Source organism: Arvicola amphibius, chromosome 4 (genome assembly GCF_903992535.2).
Source record: "Arvicola amphibius chromosome 4, mArvAmp1.2, whole genome shotgun sequence".
NCBI classification, from domain to species: domain Eukaryota; kingdom Metazoa; phylum Chordata; class Mammalia; order Rodentia; family Cricetidae; genus Arvicola; species Arvicola amphibius.
In genome coordinates this window covers 147,460,967-147,481,039 of record NC_052050.1, presented here as the reverse complement: position 1 = coordinate 147,481,039, position 20,073 = coordinate 147,460,967, and the positions used below count along the sequence as shown (strand labels likewise).

Below are 20,073 nucleotides of genomic sequence, written 5' to 3'. Positions count from 1 at the left end.
GCTGTCCTCCCATCCCAGATCCAACAGCAGGGCACCTCATACGCTTGCCTGACCTAGGACCCCTCCTCTTTCAGAGCTACCCTTCCCCTCCCGACTCCTGAGAACTCCGTATGCGAATTCACAGTAACAGATCACTAACTACCAAATGTGATCCAGGGTTCTCTCTCTCCAGGAACTTAGCAAAGCAGTCAGATTTAGTGCAAAGTCCAAAGGCCTTTGTTCCTGATTCTAGACCGCCCTGCTCTCGAGTGCTTTGGGGACTGGGTTACTGGCAAGAGCCCCACCACTCTGAATCCATGTGTCTTCTTCTGTGAGTTAGAAAGACTGCATTCACAGCGACTCAGAGGCTTTGGCAGAGACCCAACTGTGATAATACACATCAAAGAAAGCTGGGGAGGAGTATAAAAAGGTAGCCTGCTAGAAAGTAGGCTTTGCCTTAACCCAGGTGTGCTGTGGGGTGTCTTTCTGTAAGCCGTGAAAAGCATAGATAAGAAATCTATGGCAAAGCACAGATCAGAAATACAGATTCAATTTAAATGTAAGAACTAAGTGGTAATAAGTCTGAGTCATTGGCCGAACATTTATAATCTATGTAAATCTCTGCATGGTTATGCGGGAACTGGTGGGAGGGAGAGAAGTGTCCAGTTACACAGGCGAGTGGTGCCACTCCAATAATGGAGGACTGAGGCATTGGTTAGTCAGGCGGAGCTGGGATGTGGTTACGACAGAGAAGACAACATTCACAGGGGACACTGGAGGGCTTTGTGGGGGGGGGGGGTTGCTCTCTTCCTCCAGCACCTCATTGATATCCCAGTGGGCTTCTGTTCAAACCCTCCATGAGGGTGGGCAGACATCTGCCCAGCTACAGTGGCGGTTAGGTAAATTAGCGCATGGCCCTGAGGCATGTGCTCTGGAGTCGAGCTGTCCCTCGGGGCAGTTTGGGCAGATTTATGGGCCTCCTACAGCTTCACTTTCACTTCCTGCCATGATCACAAGGGTGACTAGTTCAGTTTCCTCAAAACTAGAGTCTCCTGCCCTGTGGTGTCCTGTAATGCCTTGAGCCATGAAGCCATGACCTGGAGCCAGGTGTCACACTGAGGGGCCCCCTTCTATCGGCTCCCTTCCCCACTCCTAGATGCTGCTGCCAGAAGCTCCCAGGACACCCACCCCTCCCCCCCCATACCTTCTGTGTACCAGCTCCTGTTGTCTAGCATGCTGCCTTGGGAACTGTGTGCCAAGAACCCAGGCACCATCTCTTTCCAGAAAGTTCTCTTCTTTGCTTGGAACCAGCTGTTATCCTCATGACCCACTTCTACTGAGCAACCTCCTCCTTGGGGCAGACAGTGGCAATGGGGGTGAAACCGATGCCCACAGGGCAGGCTGTGGGAGGGAAGAAAACCTGCACAGACAGACGGCTTCTATCTACGGTAGAATATAAGGCACCATCAACCAGTTGCTGTAAGGATTCAGAGCTGGGAGGTATTTCTTTCCTGGAAGCGGAAGGAACCATAGGAGCTGCTGCTCATACTTACTGCCTTGAGTCTCAGAAATCTTAGTGCAACATCAGTGCCTGGAGGCAGTGCTCCGCCAAGTCTGTGCTTTTTTACCACTCTCACGTCTATTACCAGGATGAAGGGCCTGAGTATTCCATGTGTAAAGCTGGTGCAGTGCCAGGATCTGGGATGCAACTCACACTGGCAAGACATACCAAGGTCCTGCCCTCTGTAAACTCACAGATGTGCAGCAAATCCTCAGGAACCGGCAGGTATACATTGTAGAAAACCGGCAGGTATACATTGTAGACACCAGAGCTGATGTGAGGTGGATGGGTGCCCTGGATGCCTAGGAGATGGGGGAGGAAGGGAGGGAGAGGGAGGGAGGAGATGCAGGGTGAAGGGAGGAGAAAGAGAGGGATGGGGGGATTAATCAGATTAGGAATGGAGAAGGGAAGTGATGGAGAGAGGATCAGGCATGGCAGCCCATAGGAAGCTTCACCAGAAAGAGGAATAGGTGGGGCTGCCAAGAAAAGATCTAGGACACCCAGTAAAATCTGAATTTTAGATAAACAGCAAATGCATTTTTTTTAAAAGCAAAAGTATGTCCCCAACTACTGTATGAGACGTACTTACGCTACAAGTTACGCATTGTTTAGCTAAATTTCAAACCTGACTGGGCATCCTGCTTTTATTTGTAAGTCTGGGGACCACAGAGAAAAATGCACGTGCAAACAACAAATGGATGAGGTGGGGAGGGGCAGAGGGGGCAGGAGGAGGAGCCAAACTCACCTGCTGGTGTCTTAATGCAGCTGGATTTCACCCAGGAGACAGTCCAAGGGTCACCGGGGGTTTAAATCCTAGAAATACTCAGCTATTTTTATTTCTGTTTTTACAAATTTGTGTCAAGTTGTGCTATTTAACTCTAGTTCCTTCTTGAGGATAGTGCGTTGGGCCACAATTCATATGTTTATAGACAAATTACAATATTCAGGAATGAATAATTGTTCAAGTTCAACTTGACAAAAAGACTCCTCTGGAGAGTGAAGAAGTCTATCTCTGAGCAACCCGGCTGGCAGGGACAGGGCCTCTCCCTCCAGGGAATGGCTGAAGTCATCTTCACAACAGCACTCTGGGGTGTAGGTAGAAACCAGTGCTATGCAGTCCCACGAGATGTAATTACAGGGAGGAAAGGTCCCTTCCAGGAAAGGAAGAACCTTCTAGTGGACAGCATCATCCGGATGGCTATGTCCCAAAGAATCCAGAAGGTCTGGTGGTGGCAACTGAGATGCCCGGCTACCCCAGCTAAGAACCTTGCTAAGGGATATATACATTGGGATTGTGTTTGACCCTGACACCCTCTTTCCCTCTCTCGTCCCCCCACCCACGCCCACTGAAACCCCTCTTTGCAGCAAATTCGCTTTCTGCTTTATTGTCTTTGTGTGTGTGTGTGTGTGTGTGTGTGTGTGTGTGTGTGATGCACTCCACTGCATTCCATTAGAACTGCTTGCATGCTCTCCTACGGCAAGCTCTTTATTGGAGCACTCACAAGAGACTGCAACCCTGGAGAAAACTACACCTCTGCTCTAGCAACCATCGGCTGCTAATAGACCCTTTGGGAGGAGTAGGACCTCAAAGGCCTCCACCATCTGTGATGAAATGCTGGTGGGCCCAGGCTCATGCAATGAACCACAGACGCAGTGAGTTCATGAGTGTAATGGGCAAGTCACGTCCAGAAGACGTCCCTTTTGCTGTCTGTATGTCTCCATCCTTTGGCTCTTACATTCTTTCTGTACCCTCTTCTGAGACGCTCCCTGAGCCTTGGAGGAGGTTGCACAGCTGTCCCGTTCAGGGCCCGGCACCGTGTGGTCACGTACTCTGTACGTTGGTTGAAAGCACGTACCAATGGCTCCAGCCAAGAGGTCACATTCTGTACATTGTAAGTAGCAGAACAGGTCGCAAGTAGCTGAGTAGTGTGTACAATTCTACCTCACAGGCAAGCAGGCTATACCCAGGGAGATGGAAACAGCTTAGAAGCATAACTGAAGCCACACTGAGAAGCTACATTTCCCAACTCTGAGCCTCAGACTCTCTTCTGCCTTAGGCTGGAGCCACCACTACCTGGCCATAGGCAGGAAGGAGTACCTCTGTGACTGGCAGCTCTGCTGATCGGTGAGTGCCTGCTGATCTTATTCCTCAGTGGCCTAAACATCACTGGTGAATGAAATGCTAAGGGGATAGATAGAAGAGAAGCCAGAGCCGAGGTAGGATTCTCCTCTCCTGGTTTTAAGTTCTCTGTGTGGAAAGAGGCCACCAACTAGGTACCAGAGGCCCCTCAGTGGTCCCGATTTCCTGTCAGCTTTGAGACTAGTAAATGCCCCCTTAAGCTGATATGAAGCAAGAGGCGTTGGCACTTCCCAATTTCCACGAGCAGGCATGAAACAAGACAGGGGTAAAGCTTCATCTTGTCCCTGCTCACTTGAATTATTAGGACAGGAGAAAGCCATGGGCTTCTCCTGGTTTATAGTTCTCAAACTCAGAAACCAAGGTTTCTGGGAGCTGTGTTAGGACAGTAGCATTTTAAACATTTTAAAAATTTTAAAGCATTTAAAAAAATTCTTTGTTCTAGCACTTTCTCTTGTATATAGACTATTAGAGAAAGAGAGATTAGATTTTAAAGTGTATGGTCTAGTGTTGCGAGATATTTGATTACACCGTGTACAGATATATCACCCTGATTAGAGTGGCCAATAGGATTTCCAGGCAGAGAGGACCCTGGGGAGGAGAAGGGAGAAACACAAGGGCACAGAGCAAGCAGCATGGGCACTCCAAAGTAAAGGTAACTGAGCCACATAAAAGAAATAGATTAAAAGAAATGAGTTAATTTAAATTATAAGATCTAGTAAGAAACAAGCCTCAGCTACTAGCCAATTTTCATAATTAATAATAAGTCTCCGTGTCATTATTGGGAAGCTGACAGTCCCAACAAAAAAATCTGCCTGCAGTCTAGTGATGAAAACCAGAACGTAGGTGTGGTCTGCCTTGGCTGACACCATCCTGCAGTGTGGCCTACGGGGACACTTTTCATTTCAAGCGGAGTGGACATCTATCAGCTGGGTCAAGACTCAGCCTTCCCTTCCCAGCTGGTCCTTAGGAGAACTCAGGAAAATACAACCGTTGACATTCCTCATCCAACCTGACAGTTGTGTCCCTGGCCTAGGGCCAGAGTCAATAAGGCCGCCAGGATGCAGGCCAGTTCTTCCTGTGAATGGCTTTGTGCAGTTGACTCTTGACTGGGGACTGTACAGCCATCAGAGGCCACTCACCTGCATGCATTGCCAGCACTGTAACACAGGTGAGTGAGAGGTGGGCTAAATCTCGATTCAGAGGGCAAAGAAAGGCCCTTTATCTATAAACGCTAATCTTTCCAACGAGCAAGCAAACAGACACTTTAGCTTGGAAAGAGAGTCTAGCCTGGGGAGAGAAAAAGAACCTTCTAGCAAACGGTTTTAGCCCTGACCCTTGCTGAATTGAGACACAGTGCCTGGTCTCCTGCCTCTAGGCTCTGTGAAGAAAGTGGTTCCCCAGCTCCTCGGGCAGGCCAGCACTGCAGGCTGTTTCTTGGTTAACCCCTGGCCATCCACAGCCTTGTTCTGCACGACCTTTCCCTCTACCCGGCCCGTTTGGCTTTGGGCACCTGTCACTGGCCCTGAAGGACAGACGTGTTGGTCATCTGCAGTCGTTTCCCGATTGTGTGGTGGAGTCCCAGCGTCAGCGTGCACATGCTTGTTTTAAGAAAAATATCCCTGCATCTTTGCAAGCTCCAGGGCTCCTTACTTGGAACCAAGAAATCAGGTCTATAGAGTTGAAAATAAGAGTTCCCAGAGTTCTATAAACAAGTCACCTGGGCCAGCAGCACCCCCAACTGTGTCCTGCCTTGCAACTAAGAGTGGCAGTCCATTTGCCGCCGGGTGTGGTACCACAGGGCATCCCTGACTACCCCTCCAGCCACGCTGAAGGGCACAGCATGTGGAGACCCACAGAGCTTCAAGAACTGCTTGTGCCTTCTCTGGCAGGTTCTCGGTCACCCCCTAGCTCTCTGATTCTAAGGCACTCAAGTAATTCCCAGAAAGTGGGGCAGGGGAGCCCAGGGGACAGCCTGCCTATTCCTGCCTGCTGGGCTTCTGCCTTGTTGAGGGGTGGTGGAAACACCTTTGGTTTTGACCTAGACTACCTCTGAGTTGGTGTGTATATCTAGCTAACTGATAGAGTTGGTATCCATCCAGACATGCTGATAAGTGCTCATGTGTTTTTTAGTACTTCGGCTTTCTAATTCACAAACATGTCAGCATGTATGTGTTTGTGCAGATATGTCTTCCGCTGATCTGGGACTTGTGTAGGGTCTTAAAAATACCGTTTAAAAATGTAAACTGTCCTCCCAAACTAACACCTATACTAGCAGGTATTGTCCTCCATAGTGAGCTCCTTTCCCCTTCTGCCTCCTGTCACCTGGAAGGGTGTTGCGTTTTGAACACAGCAACAAACACCACTTTCTCTTAGACTTTGCAAAAGCCCAGGATCATTTGGGGGAATTTAAAAGACCTATTTCCTAAATTCAGCTTGCTCATCTGAGTAGCTGAGAAGCAGCCTGCCTCTGTACACAAACGGCAAAGAATAAACCGTGGAGCGGAGAGCTGCTGGTACGTTGCGCTGTTTCTTGGAATTAGGAAAACGTGTAAAAAAAAAAAAGTCTTCACAATCGCATCAATTTGCAAGTATTATGAAAATTCCTTTTATTTTTTAACAAACCGACTCACATTAATTACAGCGTTCAGCATCGTCTTTATCCATCGCACGCTTTTGACTACTCTCTTCTCTCAGCATTTGCCTTCTTCGAAGTATTTGCTTAGTTTTTGCTTTTGCTTTTTAAGGGGTGTTGACCTGAGTCTACTTCTAGTAAACCGATCCCTCTGGCCGGCGCGGCGATTGGTTAACTGCGCGGCTGACTGACGCGGTATGGAGAGCGGCTCCCGGCAGCGCCGAGCTGATTGGCTGCGCGCGGGAGATCCAGGGCTCGGCCACCCGCACACCGCGCACTCGGGCTGCAGCTTCGCAAGTAGGTGCAGCCTCCCGCAGCCCGCCGCGCCTCCGCCAGCCGGGACGGCACTCGGTCCCCTGCGCCCCCTGCCCCGCGCTAGCCTCGCCGCGGCCTGCGGCATCCGTGGGCCCCATCGGCCCGAGACCCGGGGAGCAGCGCGCGGCCGTGAGCCGGACGGGGCCGGCCACTGCGCCTTTGTCCCCGGAGGCTCCTCCGAGAAGTTTGCAGCGGGACGCGCGAGTGAAGGCATCGCGGGCAGCCCCGACGTCGCCGAGCAGCATGGGCAGCGGACGCAGCGCGCGGAGCCGCGGCGGGGCCGCGTCAGGCTTGCTGCTGGCGTTGGTGGCCGCGCTGCTGGCCGCGGGTTCGGCCAGCGAGTACGACTACGTGAGCTTCCAGTCGGACATCGGCTCGTACCAGAGCGGCCGCTTCTACACCAAGCCTCCGCAGTGCGTGGATATCCCGGTGGACCTGAGGCTGTGCCACAACGTGGGCTACAAGAAGATGGTGCTGCCCAACCTGCTGGAGCACGAGACCATGGCAGAGGTGAAGCAGCAGGCCAGCAGTTGGGTGCCGCTGCTCAACAAGAACTGCCACATGGGCACCCAGGTCTTCCTCTGCTCGCTCTTCGCGCCCGTCTGTCTGGACCGGCCCATCTACCCGTGCCGCTGGCTCTGCGAGGCCGTGCGCGACTCGTGCGAGCCGGTCATGCAGTTCTTCGGCTTCTACTGGCCCGAGATGCTCAAGTGTGACAAGTTCCCTGAGGGCGACGTCTGCATCGCCATGACGCCGCCTAATGCCACCGAAGCCTCGAAGCCCCAAGGTAAGGGTGCTCCTTCCCACGCCTGCTAGCTCTCCGCGTCCAGCCGCACTGACCCGGGCTGCAGCGGGGAAAGCCGGGGAGCTGCACACTGCAGCCCACAAGGTGTGCAGACTCAATCCCGAAAGCTTCTAGGAGGCCCTGGGTCACTTGGCGCTTCTCCTGCCCCAGGTGCCCTGAGATTGCTGAGGGAGCCTCTGTCCAGGGCGTGGGGGTGGTGGTGGGGGCGGAGGAGAGTGCGGACTACCTGGAGCTGCTCTTCTTGGGCTTCAGGCTGGCGTTTTCTATACCTGAAACAAAGCTCAGCCTAGGTTTTCAAGAAAAGGAGGGTGCCCATCCTAAGCTTTAAACTTCTGAAACAGAGACGGCTCCCTAAGAAAACAACTCGCTCGAACGGCAGAAAACTCAGACTGGGGGAAAGCTTTGTTTATTTTCATAAATTTGAAAAGTATTTTTTCCCTTAAAAACAAAACAAACAGCAGCAAAGCATCCCCTCTCCTTAGTTCATCTTCCCGTAGTGCTGCAGAACTGGCTGAGGAAAGGAAGTTTAGAAAGATCCATTTCTGTTCCTTCACCTCTAAATTCAGGCTACAACCTTGCTTTTAGCAAATCTAAGGGATGCAAAAATCTCTGGTCCACCGTCCTTGCCTTCCCCCTGCGCCTCCCATTCACACAAATCCTTAGGTAATTAGAAAGATAAAAATGTAATTAGCTCATTGTTTATCTCCTCCTGGGGGGCGAGGACCTGCAAATTGGGTGCTGCAAATTCTGAACCATGGGGGAGCAGAATTTCTTTGGGAGACCCAGTATTTAAAGGGAAGGCTTTTTTGTTTTGTTTTGTTTTTTTAAATGTGAGAAGGGAAAAAATCTGGAGACTCTAAAACAAAACAAACACAGAACCCAAAGTAGCTAGCACTACAGCAGGAGCAGGGGTGGGGGCAGTTACTTGGAGCAGGGTTCTTTTTTTTTTTTTTTTTTTGTGAGATGAGGCTCAGGAATCATAGATATTCTTGTCCAGTGGCCTTTATCACAGAAGAGGGCACCCCAAGGCTATTTCCGAAGACAAAACTTTAACTTATCTTGAAGTGTTGATTGTCTTGGCTTTCTGAGACAGGGTCTTAGTCACTTGGTGTGCAGCCCAGGCTGGTCTTGAACACAAACTCCTCCTGTTTCAGCCTCCTCAGCTCTGGGATTACAGGCATGTGCTGCCAAGTGCTTCTTGTTTAGTGCCTCATTTGGCTGCCTCAGAGTGAGGACTGGGGTAGCCGTGAGGGAAGTTTGAAGGCTCCTATTCATTCTAGGGAGGAAGGTAGGTCCAAAGTGATTGCCCTCGTCTGGCACGGGCCCCAGCCTGTAAGGTAAATGGTAGCCCTGGGCATCCCTGTCCTCTGGGCTGGTATGTGCAGCCTTTTGAGACGGCTCGCTGGGGGTTGAGCCTTTCCTTAGACCACAGCACTGTGTCTTCTATCCCCATTGAGTCCCCCCTCCCCCCCCCCCCCAGACCACAGTTTCCTTCCTAGCTCCTGCCTGCCAGGAGAGCCTGTGGCCAGTTTTGCTTGTATTCTGTCCATTCCCCATGGCCCCTGATTGATTGCCCTTTTCTGGGGCTATTGGTGGGCACACAGTGGAACCCTGTGGGAAGCAGCTTTGTGTAAAGTGGCTGATGTTTGGGGGCGGTGCTGTTTCTGAGGATCCCCCAAAACCAGTCCCTCCAAAAGACTGGCAGGGCAAAGGGCACACTCGCCCTGACCCCATTTCTGGATGCTTTTGTGTGGTTGCATTTCTCTGGTTTGACCTTGCCTGGAGCTCAGGTGGAGCAATTCTTTGCTGAATAAAGAAAACATTCTCTCTGTCTCTCTCTCTCTCTCTCTCTCTCTCTCTCCTCTCTCTCTCTCTCTCTGTGTGTGTGTGTGTGTGTGTATTGTCTGGCAGGAATGTGACTGCGGCTCATCTTCTTTAAAGCGACTGATTTTTGTGAGAGGTACCAGTGTCTCTCCAGAATAACAAACCATCACCATCAGGGGGTCCCCACATGCTGTGTACCCCCCTTTGCCCCGCAGGGCTGCCAGAGTGTCAGCTGACTGTTAAGCTGTGTGTATATAAAGGAAGGTTAAAAAAGATTTGATTACTGGTCCTCAGAACCTTAGACTGGTGGCCCTGGAACAAGACCTGGGACTGGGATGCTAGTAGGTTCGATACAGGTGCTTTACTCTGCTCCTCATCCGCCCTGTATTCTTAAAACTGAAATCTCAGATTCTCAACACAGCATTACATCTTAGCATACACAGGAGGACTGGGAAATTCTTTGTTACTAAAGGTAAACTTGCTCATGAGAGATGAGCCAAAGACTTGGATTTCCTCTCTCGCCAACAGCGGCTGCTCACACTACCTTGGCTTCTGTGACAGGGAAGGTAATTGTGCTGTCCGTCCCAGGAGACCGACTTCTAGATCTTGGACACACACTAGACTAATTTAGTAAGTTGTCATTCTCCTTCCCGGCCAGGTTTCACCGAGTTGTATGAATGAGCCCTTCTCCTCGTTCAGTTGTGTTGTTTGGGCACGTTGTGCATTAAGTCATAGGCTGGAGAGGCCTGGGAGCCCCTACTTCTCCCAGAGGCTCCCTTATGGCACCCCCTTCCCTCCCCTCAGTGAGCTAGCTGCCCAAGGAAAATCAATCTCCCTACCTTTCCCTCCTCCCATCTCTCCACCCCCACCTCTTCCCCACTCCCCCCACTCCCAATGCTCATTGATTTTACCGAGTCATTTTCGTCCTGATTCCAGCGTTGGCTTTCCCCTCTAGTTTCTTGTAGTATTACCAACGTGCAAAATCTCTTAGTCTTTATTCACTGGCTTCACACTTTCCAGCTAGGATTCGGTTTACCTGTCCAATGGAACTAACTCTCAGTAGTAGATTGATTCCTCCTGTGAGGTAGCCTGGCAGGGCCCCAAAGACACACGAGGGGCAGAGATTAATATTGCATTACACATTCTTCTCTCTCCGGCGAAAGCTGCTCAGCTCCTGGCTGCAAGTATTGAGAAGAGGGAAAGCCATGCTGAACATAACCAGTGGCCCACCCCCACCTACCCTGCACCTTCCCCACCAGAAGGACTGATAGTGCTTAACGGCCATCCACAGACTGAAACATCTGTCCTGTTGGGGTGCAGAGCCGTAGAGGGCCAGTAGAATTGGGGGTGTATGAAGGAGACCAATAAGACTTGCTCTTTATGTTTGGATGCCTTTTGAGCTCCTTTGCTCAGCAGTTTATACCTCGAACTTTGCAACGTGATAACTTCTATTAACAAAGAAAGGCAACCATAAAAATTGCAGCTAGGAAACCCAAACACATAGTTCATGTTCCTATTACAGGTCACATGGTCGTGTCTATAACTTCCTTTCCTTTTTCTTTCTTTCTTTACATGGAAGCAAACACCATGATGGAGACTTCTGGGTAAGAGGTTTTTGTTGTTGTTGTTGTTGTTGAGAAACAGAACCCAATCTCAAGCTCTGGGAGCAAAACAAACATATTTCCAACATCTGGCCCAAAGAGTTTTGCTAGCCTCTGCGCCCCCCCCCCCCCCAACTTTGAAAGGCAGCTGCTAGGGTGTGGTATATGTGGAGAGAAACTGGTGTATACAGACCGGAGATGTGTTCCCTGTCTTGGAGGGAGAGGCAGGAGCAGCTGCATCCCAGCCCCAGGGTGCCCATGTCAGTGCCCAAGCCATGGGGAAGGGGGAGGGAGAAGGGATGGTGTTGGTGAGCCACAGGCGACAGGAAGTGGAAGGGAGCAAGTGGAGGTGCTCTGCACCCCGAAGCCCCCCTTGAGTGCTGTTTCAGGGCGACTGCCTTTCAGCTCCAGCTGGGATCTGGCTTCCAGGGTGTCCGAAACAGACTCTGTTTAGTGTCCTTGTGGTTTTCTAGCTCATCAATAAACTGTAAGTTGTTTGATAGACAGTGAGGAGGAGGGATTATAGGGAGATGATAGGCTACTTCTTCCCTTGGTTTCTCCTGTACACTCTTTCTGCCCTTCCAAGGAGGCCTTGGAAGCCACCTCCCACAGGGGCCTAGCTGCCTCTCAGTGACTTGCCCTGCATATGTGTGCGTGCGCACACACGTACATGCACACATGCACACACACACTCACGTGCATGCATATGCACACACAAACACACGTGCATGCACATGCATGCACACATACACACATGCAAACACATCCTTGTATGCACGCGCACACACACACACATGCATACACACATGCACACTCCTCTTCAAAGCACTTCATGAAAGATCATCTAAAGGGCTTCCTCCTCCTCAGCTCTGTCCTCCATTTGGTGACTCCTGCTAACCCCTCCCCTCCCCACTCCACAGCCTGCTTTCTGGAGTCCCTATGGCACTTCAGGGCCCTGGGCTTGAGTAATTGAGTATGACTGTTCCCTTGGTCCTTGAGACCTGGTCAAATTGATAGGCTGTCTTGTTCAGGATTTGCAGATAGGAAGGGGGCCTGGAATCGGGGGTGGATGGGTAGATAAAGGGGAGGGAAGATCTGTTTTGTTTATAAGCCAGTTTTCTTTCTTTCAGATACTCATAGCAGCCTGGACCTGCCCCTACCTACCTCAGATAGCAGTAGATTAAATAATCGTCACATCCAACATATCTAGGCCAACATGTTTGAAGAAAACCTCCATCTGTTTACACGCCTTTGATCCCTTCATTGCCACTGGCTGGACGCCTTTCCGGAACCCCAGACTTTTAGCCCTTGTTAGCCTGGCCCCCATCGGCCCCCATCACCATGACTTACAGCCTCTGTTTCGGCTTGCTTCCCCTCGCTAGGTACAACCGTGTGTCCTCCATGTGACAACGAGCTGAAATCGGAGGCCATCATCGAACATCTCTGTGCAAGCGAATTTGGTAAGCTGGAGGGCCAGCCTCACGTGGGGCTCTTGCAATCCCTGCCTTTCCCTGTCCTGTGTCTCTGCCCGGAACATGGAGCTCATGGGGGGACCATCGTGTTCGAGCCTTACCTCCTCTGCCTCCGTCTTCTTGTTTTCCCTCTTGGGCAGAAGGAAGTCAAGGTAGAGTGGAGCCTGGGCCATCTTTGATTGAAGTTAGGCTACCTACATCTATGTCTCAGATTTGGGGAAACCTTCTTTGATAGCAGAGGGAGACAGACAGAGGGAGTAGCCCTGGCTTGGCTTTCTCAGTGGTTTGATTTTTATATCCACCCCTAGGTGTCAGCACTACTCTACCCCAGTGTGGGTGGGGTGCCTTCCCAGGAGGGGAGGTTTCTGTGCTAGGGGCCTCCTGGGCCAAGAACGTTGATGTTGACACAGCAGTGTGATTTCTCTCCCTCCCTTCTAAGTCACTATGGGTTGAAGAAGAATTCGGAATCAACACCTGCAGCTGCCAGAGTGAGGTTAGACTGGGCTAGGGAGCAAATTCGGGGCCCCTCTGGGATGGCCCCTCTGGCCAATAGGAAAGCCCAATGACTCTGGAACCTGAGCAGTGCACTTTTGGAGCCTGCTCGCCCCCTTTCTAGGGTCTCCGCTGCTGGATGTAGAGCAGTAGCCAAGGCCAGACCCATTTTGCTGAAGGACAGCAGTAGCCAAGGCCAGACCCATTTTGCTGAAGGACAGCAGTAGCCAAGGCCAGACCCATTTTGCTGAAGGACAGATTGAGGCTGATGCCTGCAATCCCAGGTTGTGTCCCCGGGAGTCTATTTCCCACTTCTTACCGGAGAAAGCATAAAGGTAGGGAGTGCGAGTTTTCGTGTCTGTGCAGCACCACCTCCTCTGTGCCTTCGTTAGCCCGACAAGCACAAGCAAGAGTCTGATCTCGGGAAGGGCTGTGCTCCAGTGAGCTACACATGTAGGGGAGGGAGCACTCCCAAGCCCCAGGAGTTTGTGTGTCATGGCGCACATGTTCACAGGGTGTTGGCCGATGTATGTATGGAAGCTGAATTGTATGCTCGTGTATGTGGAGGCCAGGGGACAACTTTCATTATGTGGGCCCTGGGGACTGAGCTCAGGTATCAGGCAGGCTTGGTGACATAAGCACCATTACTCTCTGAGCTTATGGCATCCCCAGGTTTTTTTTAAGGTATTTATTTCTCTGATGGTTTTAATTTTGATATTCGTATATGGTTATTTGGTTTCCATTACATTTTGCTGCTTGTGTGAGTCACACCCTTTTTTTCTTGTTTAAAAAAATTTCAGACTTTTTTTCTTTTTAAAATAATCTAGAATGTATTCTAGTCTGGCCTGTCACTGGCTGTGTAGCACAGGCTAGCTTCAGACTTTACATCCTTTTACACTGACTTCCTGAGTTGTTGAGAACATAGGTATAGGCCACCATGCCATATATACCTTCTGCAATTTTAATTTGTGTTCATTTAGAATGTTAACAAGAAGCTGGGTGGTGCATGCAACCCATTACTTAGGGGTGGGGCCAGGGTGTCTTGAATTTGAGACCAGTCTGAGCTATATAGGTAGACCTTGTATCAGCAAACGAACATGTTGCAGATACACGGAAAGGCTGGTGACTCTTCCACTCCCATCTGATATTAGCTCTGTTTTGCTCCCCCAGGAGGTCCCCAAACTGGGCTCAGCCCAGTGGGTTTCCCTCATACAGCGTATGGATACACAGCCCCCCATATTGCTGTAGCAGCAAGCTTCTCAGCCACAAAGATGCACCGGGTTCTTCCCAAGGATAAACCTGGAAGGAAAGGGACCAGGAATTGCAGAGCAACCCTGGCAGGAAGCCTTTTGTTACATGGTGAGGGCTGGGAGAATGGGCTTAGACATGGCTGAGGTCCCAGAGGCTCCTTGGGAGGGCTAAAGATGAGGCTGTTCTTTCTCATGCCATATCATAGGTCAGAGTGTTCACTTTTACCAGTTGCCCTGATGTTGTGTGAGTTTGGGGAACCATCTCAGATGGAACTCAGAAAAATAACACCTTGCTGGATGCTTCCCTGTGTTTATGGAATTTTATCAGGTTCCGGGAAGAGTGATGGAAATCCCTAGATCTGAATGTATGGAAGTGACCAGTAAGGGATGGCTTCCTGCTAAGGAAGCTCCCAGCTCACGGTGTCTGTGTCTGAGTCTTCCCCTGCATATACTCTTTTACCTGGCATTCATTGAGTACAATGGGTTAGGCTCGATACTGATCCAAAAACACCTACCTGGAATAAATTAAAATCTAACATTCCAATCAGACCCTTGGCAGTGGTTTTCTGGAGAGCGGTGAATTTCAGTTAGAGTGGAGGTTGTAGGAATTTAAGGTCCGGGGTCAGCTCAGCCTTACTGAGAAAGTGCATGTAGGTGCAGAATCTTTGCTGAAACTTCGAATCCCAAGTCATTATGAAATCTCCTTTTCTTTCACTTTCTGCCCACAATTCTGTTCTCTGGGGGTTTGTGGCAGCTAAAATACTTACATTTGAAAGAGACATGCCTTCAGAAGAACCTGCTATGGTAAGCTTGGTTTTCTAACAAAGGCAGAAGGTCAGAGGTAGTGCCACAACCCACCCGTGTTGGGTGTCCCTCCATGGCAGTAGGTTCCCACCAAGCCAGCAAGCTCCCAGGCCTTAAAGAACTGCCTCATTAGTAGGTTGTGGTTAGCAGGAGTGATGGGCCTTTAAGATTGCCTCCTTGGAAGCCAAGAGTGTTTTCTTCTTGGGTTCATGAGGTCCTCCAAGACCTTAGCCTTCACTTTACCAGATCCTCATATTTGATGAGCTAGGAGCTGACTTTTCCCCCTTGGAAGACTTTGACTCACTGAGGAACTATTTTTCCTTTCCTGTGAGATGAGGAACAGTACTAGGACCATGGCATGCAGGTGCCCATCTGTGCACGGTGACGATTGGGCGGGCTAGGCCTTTCTGAGGGTCAGGAGAGAGTTTCTTGGCTTTTGGCTTGTAAAGTTTTCCAAAGATGATAAATAGGATTCTTCCTTCCCTTTCTCTCTGTGGGGACCGAGCTTAGCCCTGCCCTTCTTAGAAGGCAGCCTTGTTGAGAAACTTGTTGCCTAGCTCGGCTCATTTCAAGGAAGAGAGGCAGTCAGCCACACTGATAGGATTCAGTTAGAATACAAAGACGTTTGACAATGGCGGGCTAACACACAGCAAAGAATGTTTGACTCCCCACTCCAGGGATCAAGCTTTATATTAAGTGGCCCTGGTGTCCCCAGTGGGAGGACATCAGTTGCTGGAAAGCATTGCTTCTTAGGGGTGAGCACACACGCTCGCTCACTTGCTCCCTCTTGGCACCTCCATCTGTGCATCTTAGCTCTTCCACAGCCAGCGTGGAGCCGGACATGCCGAGCCTGCTACCTTTCCCCTGAGGGATGCCGTTCCAACCCCGTGGCTGTGTTCACTCCGTCCTCTTGCACGCTCCCCTCTCTCGGTGCAGAGCGCATTTTTTCCCTCAACAGGCAAAAACAACAGTAGGAAGTTTGCGCTGATGCTCAGGAATGCTTCAGATCAGCCTGGATCGAGAGCAGCCCATGGTGGGGGGAGGCCGCGGTCAGCTGACGCAAAGCCTTCAGACTCAAAATGGTGGTCACCCGGCCTGCTGTACCACAGTCAGGACCCACAGGTCTGCCTGGAGTCTTCCCTGTGGTTTCCCACTACTCTGTGACTGGGTGCTGTGCTCAGTTATTAAAGTGGCTTTTGTCAGCTCCCACAGGATAACTTTGTGGCTGATGGCTCGTGCCCACAGCCACCTCTCTCTAGGTTAGTTTATCTCAGGGAGAGGCTTACCTGATTCATAGTTGCTGTGGGGTTCTTATCGTACTTTCAGTTATTTTGTTTAGCTCCTGTTTCATTTCCTGTGAGTGCCCTCAGGCCTTTCCACAGTACCTGTGTATGATTCACGGTGCTTTCTGAGGAAATGCACATCCCTTGCACGGGCATCTTTACTTTTGGGATCTGTCAGTTTTCCTGGCAGCTTCTTCAGCCAGTGTTTTCTACTCAAAAAGAAAGGTTTCTTTGCCTCCTCCCTCACCTCCCCACCCCCGCCCCTAGTTTTCCTTGCCCCCTGAGAGAATATCCCCCTTTGTTTGTTTATAAGTTTCCTCAAAGAGAAAAAACGGTACTTGGCCATCAGCAAAATTAGTCAAATAGGAAAAGAAAAGAAAATCAACTCTGAGTCAGCACTGGGAATGTTTCCTAGAAGTATTTCCTGTGGTCCCTGCTCCTCCGTGGATCTGTTCTCACTCTGCCTCGCGACTCTCTCAAGGTTTCTTGGCTGAGTGGCTGTTGGAGGACCAATCTTCGCTCTGCGGGATGGTTTGCTGAGCTGCTGTTGAAAGTTGTGGGGGGGGGGGGAGTGCTGAGCTTCCCTGCAAGGCAGTTTGCTCTCTTGCAGAAAAAAAGTCAGCTAAGACTTTCCAAACTAAACTTTGGGTTTCCTCTTGGAAATGGGGGAAACCAGCTGCCAGCATGGCAATTCTAGCTCCGGAGCTGCTTGCGAGCAGGCTGTGTCTAGGGCCAGATTTACCTCCTGGATTAATAGATGCTCTATCAGCCCTGTACCACTGACAAAGAAAACACAGCTTCATTGCTAAAATGTGAAAGAAAAATCTGCGTCTTAGAACAGAATAAGGCCTGTCTGTACTCAGACTGGACCCTGGGCAATGCCTCACACACAACAGGCACAACTGAAGGAGACCATCCCTCCTGAGTGGCTGTGTGCAAATTGTTATTAAATTGAGGGGAGCAGCATGCTAGGTTTGGAGTGACTGGTCCATTGCATTCGAAGTAAAATGGAACAGGCATAAGAGAAGCGGTGTTAAATAGCTGAGAGCACCTAGAATTGGCCAACATGTATCTCATCCTTATCTCTGAGCTTGAAACAGTTGCCAACCGTTCCAAGCCCTGGGAATTGTTGAGTTGGGCCCTTTGATCCAAGCACTGTTGGTACAAGATAGCTCACAGTCTGCATCTCATGGGGTTGGACCATGCTGAACTCGAAGCCTAGAAAAGCTTCCGGGGTCGTGTAGCTAATATGATCACCTACTCATTCGTGACTGCTGATTGGAGAGTCCTTGGGGGACTGGTCCCTGGGGGACTGATCCAGGATCTCAGAGCCAGGGCCTAAGCAGGAGAACCACTAGACCGACCTCACACATCAATGAACCAGGAGAAAAAGCTGTAAAGAGTCAATGTTTTCCTCCAGTGAGTGTGGTGCAACCCATCCTCCGTCCCTGACTGGCTGGCAGGAAGATGTTACATTGAGTGGGTCCTGCATGCTCAGCAAGCCTCTCAAACTCGCCATGCCTCAGTTTCTCCTAGCGGGGTGGTAGCTGATACACAGGTGCGGATTTGGTGATGAAATGGTATCCTCCCAGCTGCACCCAGGATGCTCATTTCGTTGACTTCTTCTTTCCCCCCACAGCTCTGCCTTCATGACTTTTACCCAATTGAGGTTTTTTTTTTTTTTTTTTTTTTTTTTTTTTTTTTTTTTTTTTTTGGTTTTTCGAGACAGGATTTCCCTGTAGTTTCTAGAGCCTGTCCTGGAACTAGCTCTTGTAGACCAGGCTGGCCTCGAACTCAGAGATCCGCCTGCCTCTGCCTTCCGAGTGCTGGGATTAAAGGCGTGCGCCACCACCGCCCGGCTTTACCCAATTGAGTTTTAAACCAAACTCAGTTCTCTCTTCAACCTTTCCCGCTCTTCAGGCTTTTGGTGTCTGGCTGCATATCTTTGTCTTATAAATTTAGGTATGCATGCAAATGGTTTAGGGCTGGATGGTGCCGGTTTGCTGGTTAGGTGTAGCTCTGGCTGGGTCATTCAGAACTTGTCACGCGGTATCATCTAGAAGTCTGTGGGATTTGTCTTCTGATCTGCATGCTGAGAGGCCCTGGTCGGAGTAGCCCAACATCACGCCTTGCCTAGCATCCTAGGTTGGAGCCTCACAGAAACCTCACCGTCTCAACTCTTTCTAAGCATTCAGTCAGTGGTGTTAGGTACCTTGTGGCGGGAACATCGCCAGGTCTGTCTCTGGAGTTTTCATTATCTACACTGAAACTTTGTGCCCATTGAACAGTAATCTTTCCCCTTCCCCTTCAGCCCCTGGCAAACACCACTCTCCATCCTCTCGATGAATATGGCTCCTCAAGAAGCCTCACAGCAATGGATCAGGCAATATTTGTCTGTGCGTTTGGCCTACCTTACAAAGCCTGATGCCCTTTCCTTTTGGTATATGACTATTATTATTATTATTATTTATTATTATCTATAACAGTCATGGCTAAGGTAACCAAGGAGGATTTGCCCTCAGTTGTCACCCTTTTAAAGCCTTTCTGGTGGGTGGTAGAGGAGGACAGATGGGGACAAGCTGAGATAAGGAGCTGGCGATAGCCAAAGCTGCTTATTTTCCTGAGTGCTGGGTGGCTCACCTCTTCCGATTTGCCACTGTAAAGGGACACCGAATGGGGTGGAACCTCACAGGTCAGCCAGTCCATGCCCTCCCTTTATAGACTGGAAAGCAAGGAAAGGCTGCCCGACCTGGCCTGGGTCCCTGGCAGCTCTCCTTTGCTAGTACTTGCTGGGCAACAAGCTAGCTCACACCTCATGGTCCCACCTTCTCGCCTTGCGTGCCCACCACCCTCCTGTCCTGCCAAGATGGCGGAGGAGCTCTTTGGCAGGGAACTGGAGTGCTCCTTTTCCCTCAGAATGTAGAATCTGAATGCCTGTGCCTCACACAGAGAAGGTGCTTACTCGCTTCACCGTTGTGGATTTCTTGGTGGAAAGAGAGACCGAGCTGACTGAGTGAGACAGACTTGGATTAAATCCAAACCCTGTAAGCTGGGCCACCACAAGAAGTCTCTCAACTTCCCTGAGCCTGCTTTCTCAAATGGTAATTCCAACATGATGTTGTTCAGAGAACTGAATTAATCAAGGAGATTAATTAATTGCGTTTCCTGGACTGGAGGAGGAGCTGTTTAAGCCATAGGAATGTTCACCTCATACAAAGAACCATTTTAGGATGGAACTTAGTCTAGGAAGGAGAAGTCTGTCACTCATGAAATCATCTTGTTGGACAAAAAGAGAAAACTTATAAAAAATGAGATAAAAAATGAAGCGATTAAGAAGTGGAATGGTATGCCTAGGTGATTCTGTGGTTAGCAGAAGGTTTTATGAAGTAGTTTGAAAACTTGAAGGTTTGTGCTGCTTCATGGTTCCTGTAGTTAACCAAACCAAATGCAGACTAGCTGCCGCCCCTCCCCCACACCTCCACCCCTCTAGATTCTAGAAGGGAAGGCAATCCTGCTTTGCCTTCGAAGGCACTCTTCAGTCATGCCGCTAGAAGCCACCAGACAATTATAACCCAATCCACACAAGTTCCAGGACACGCCCACTGGAGTTTTCTTTTGTGCTGGTGTGTTTTCTGAGAAATCTTATCCGTAATATATTCCGCTCATAATTTATTGGGGTCTGTTTCAGAGAGATTTGAGAGCCCCCTTTGTGTCGGCGGACCTCCCTCCCCCTCCCCTTTCTCTCAAGCCGTATTCCAGGCTGGAGTTCCTTTTCAAATAGCTTCCTTGTGATGCCCAGCCCCACAAATAGGCTATATTCAGAAGAAAGGAGCCTTGAAATATTGGTAGGTTTTATCCAGTTTTGCAGAAATGAGCCAAAAGCTTCAATCTGTATTTTTTTTAAAAGGAGAACAA

The 20,073-nt window shown here is 50.0% G+C and overlaps 1 protein-coding gene across 1 annotated transcript in view; it reads left to right on the top strand.

Moving 5' to 3' along the window:
* Window positions 1-6,870: 6,870 nt before the first annotated feature.
* Window positions 6,871-20,073, top strand: part of Sfrp1 (secreted frizzled related protein 1) — a 36,606-nt gene continuing 23,403 nt past the window's right edge. Inside the window, exons 1-2 of the mRNA XM_038328462.1 lie at window positions 6,871-7,414; window positions 12,240-12,317. Of these exons, the coding sequence (XP_038184390.1) occupies window positions 6,871-7,414; window positions 12,240-12,317 (622 nt within the window). The remainder of the gene's footprint in view (window positions 7,415-12,239; window positions 12,318-20,073) is intronic.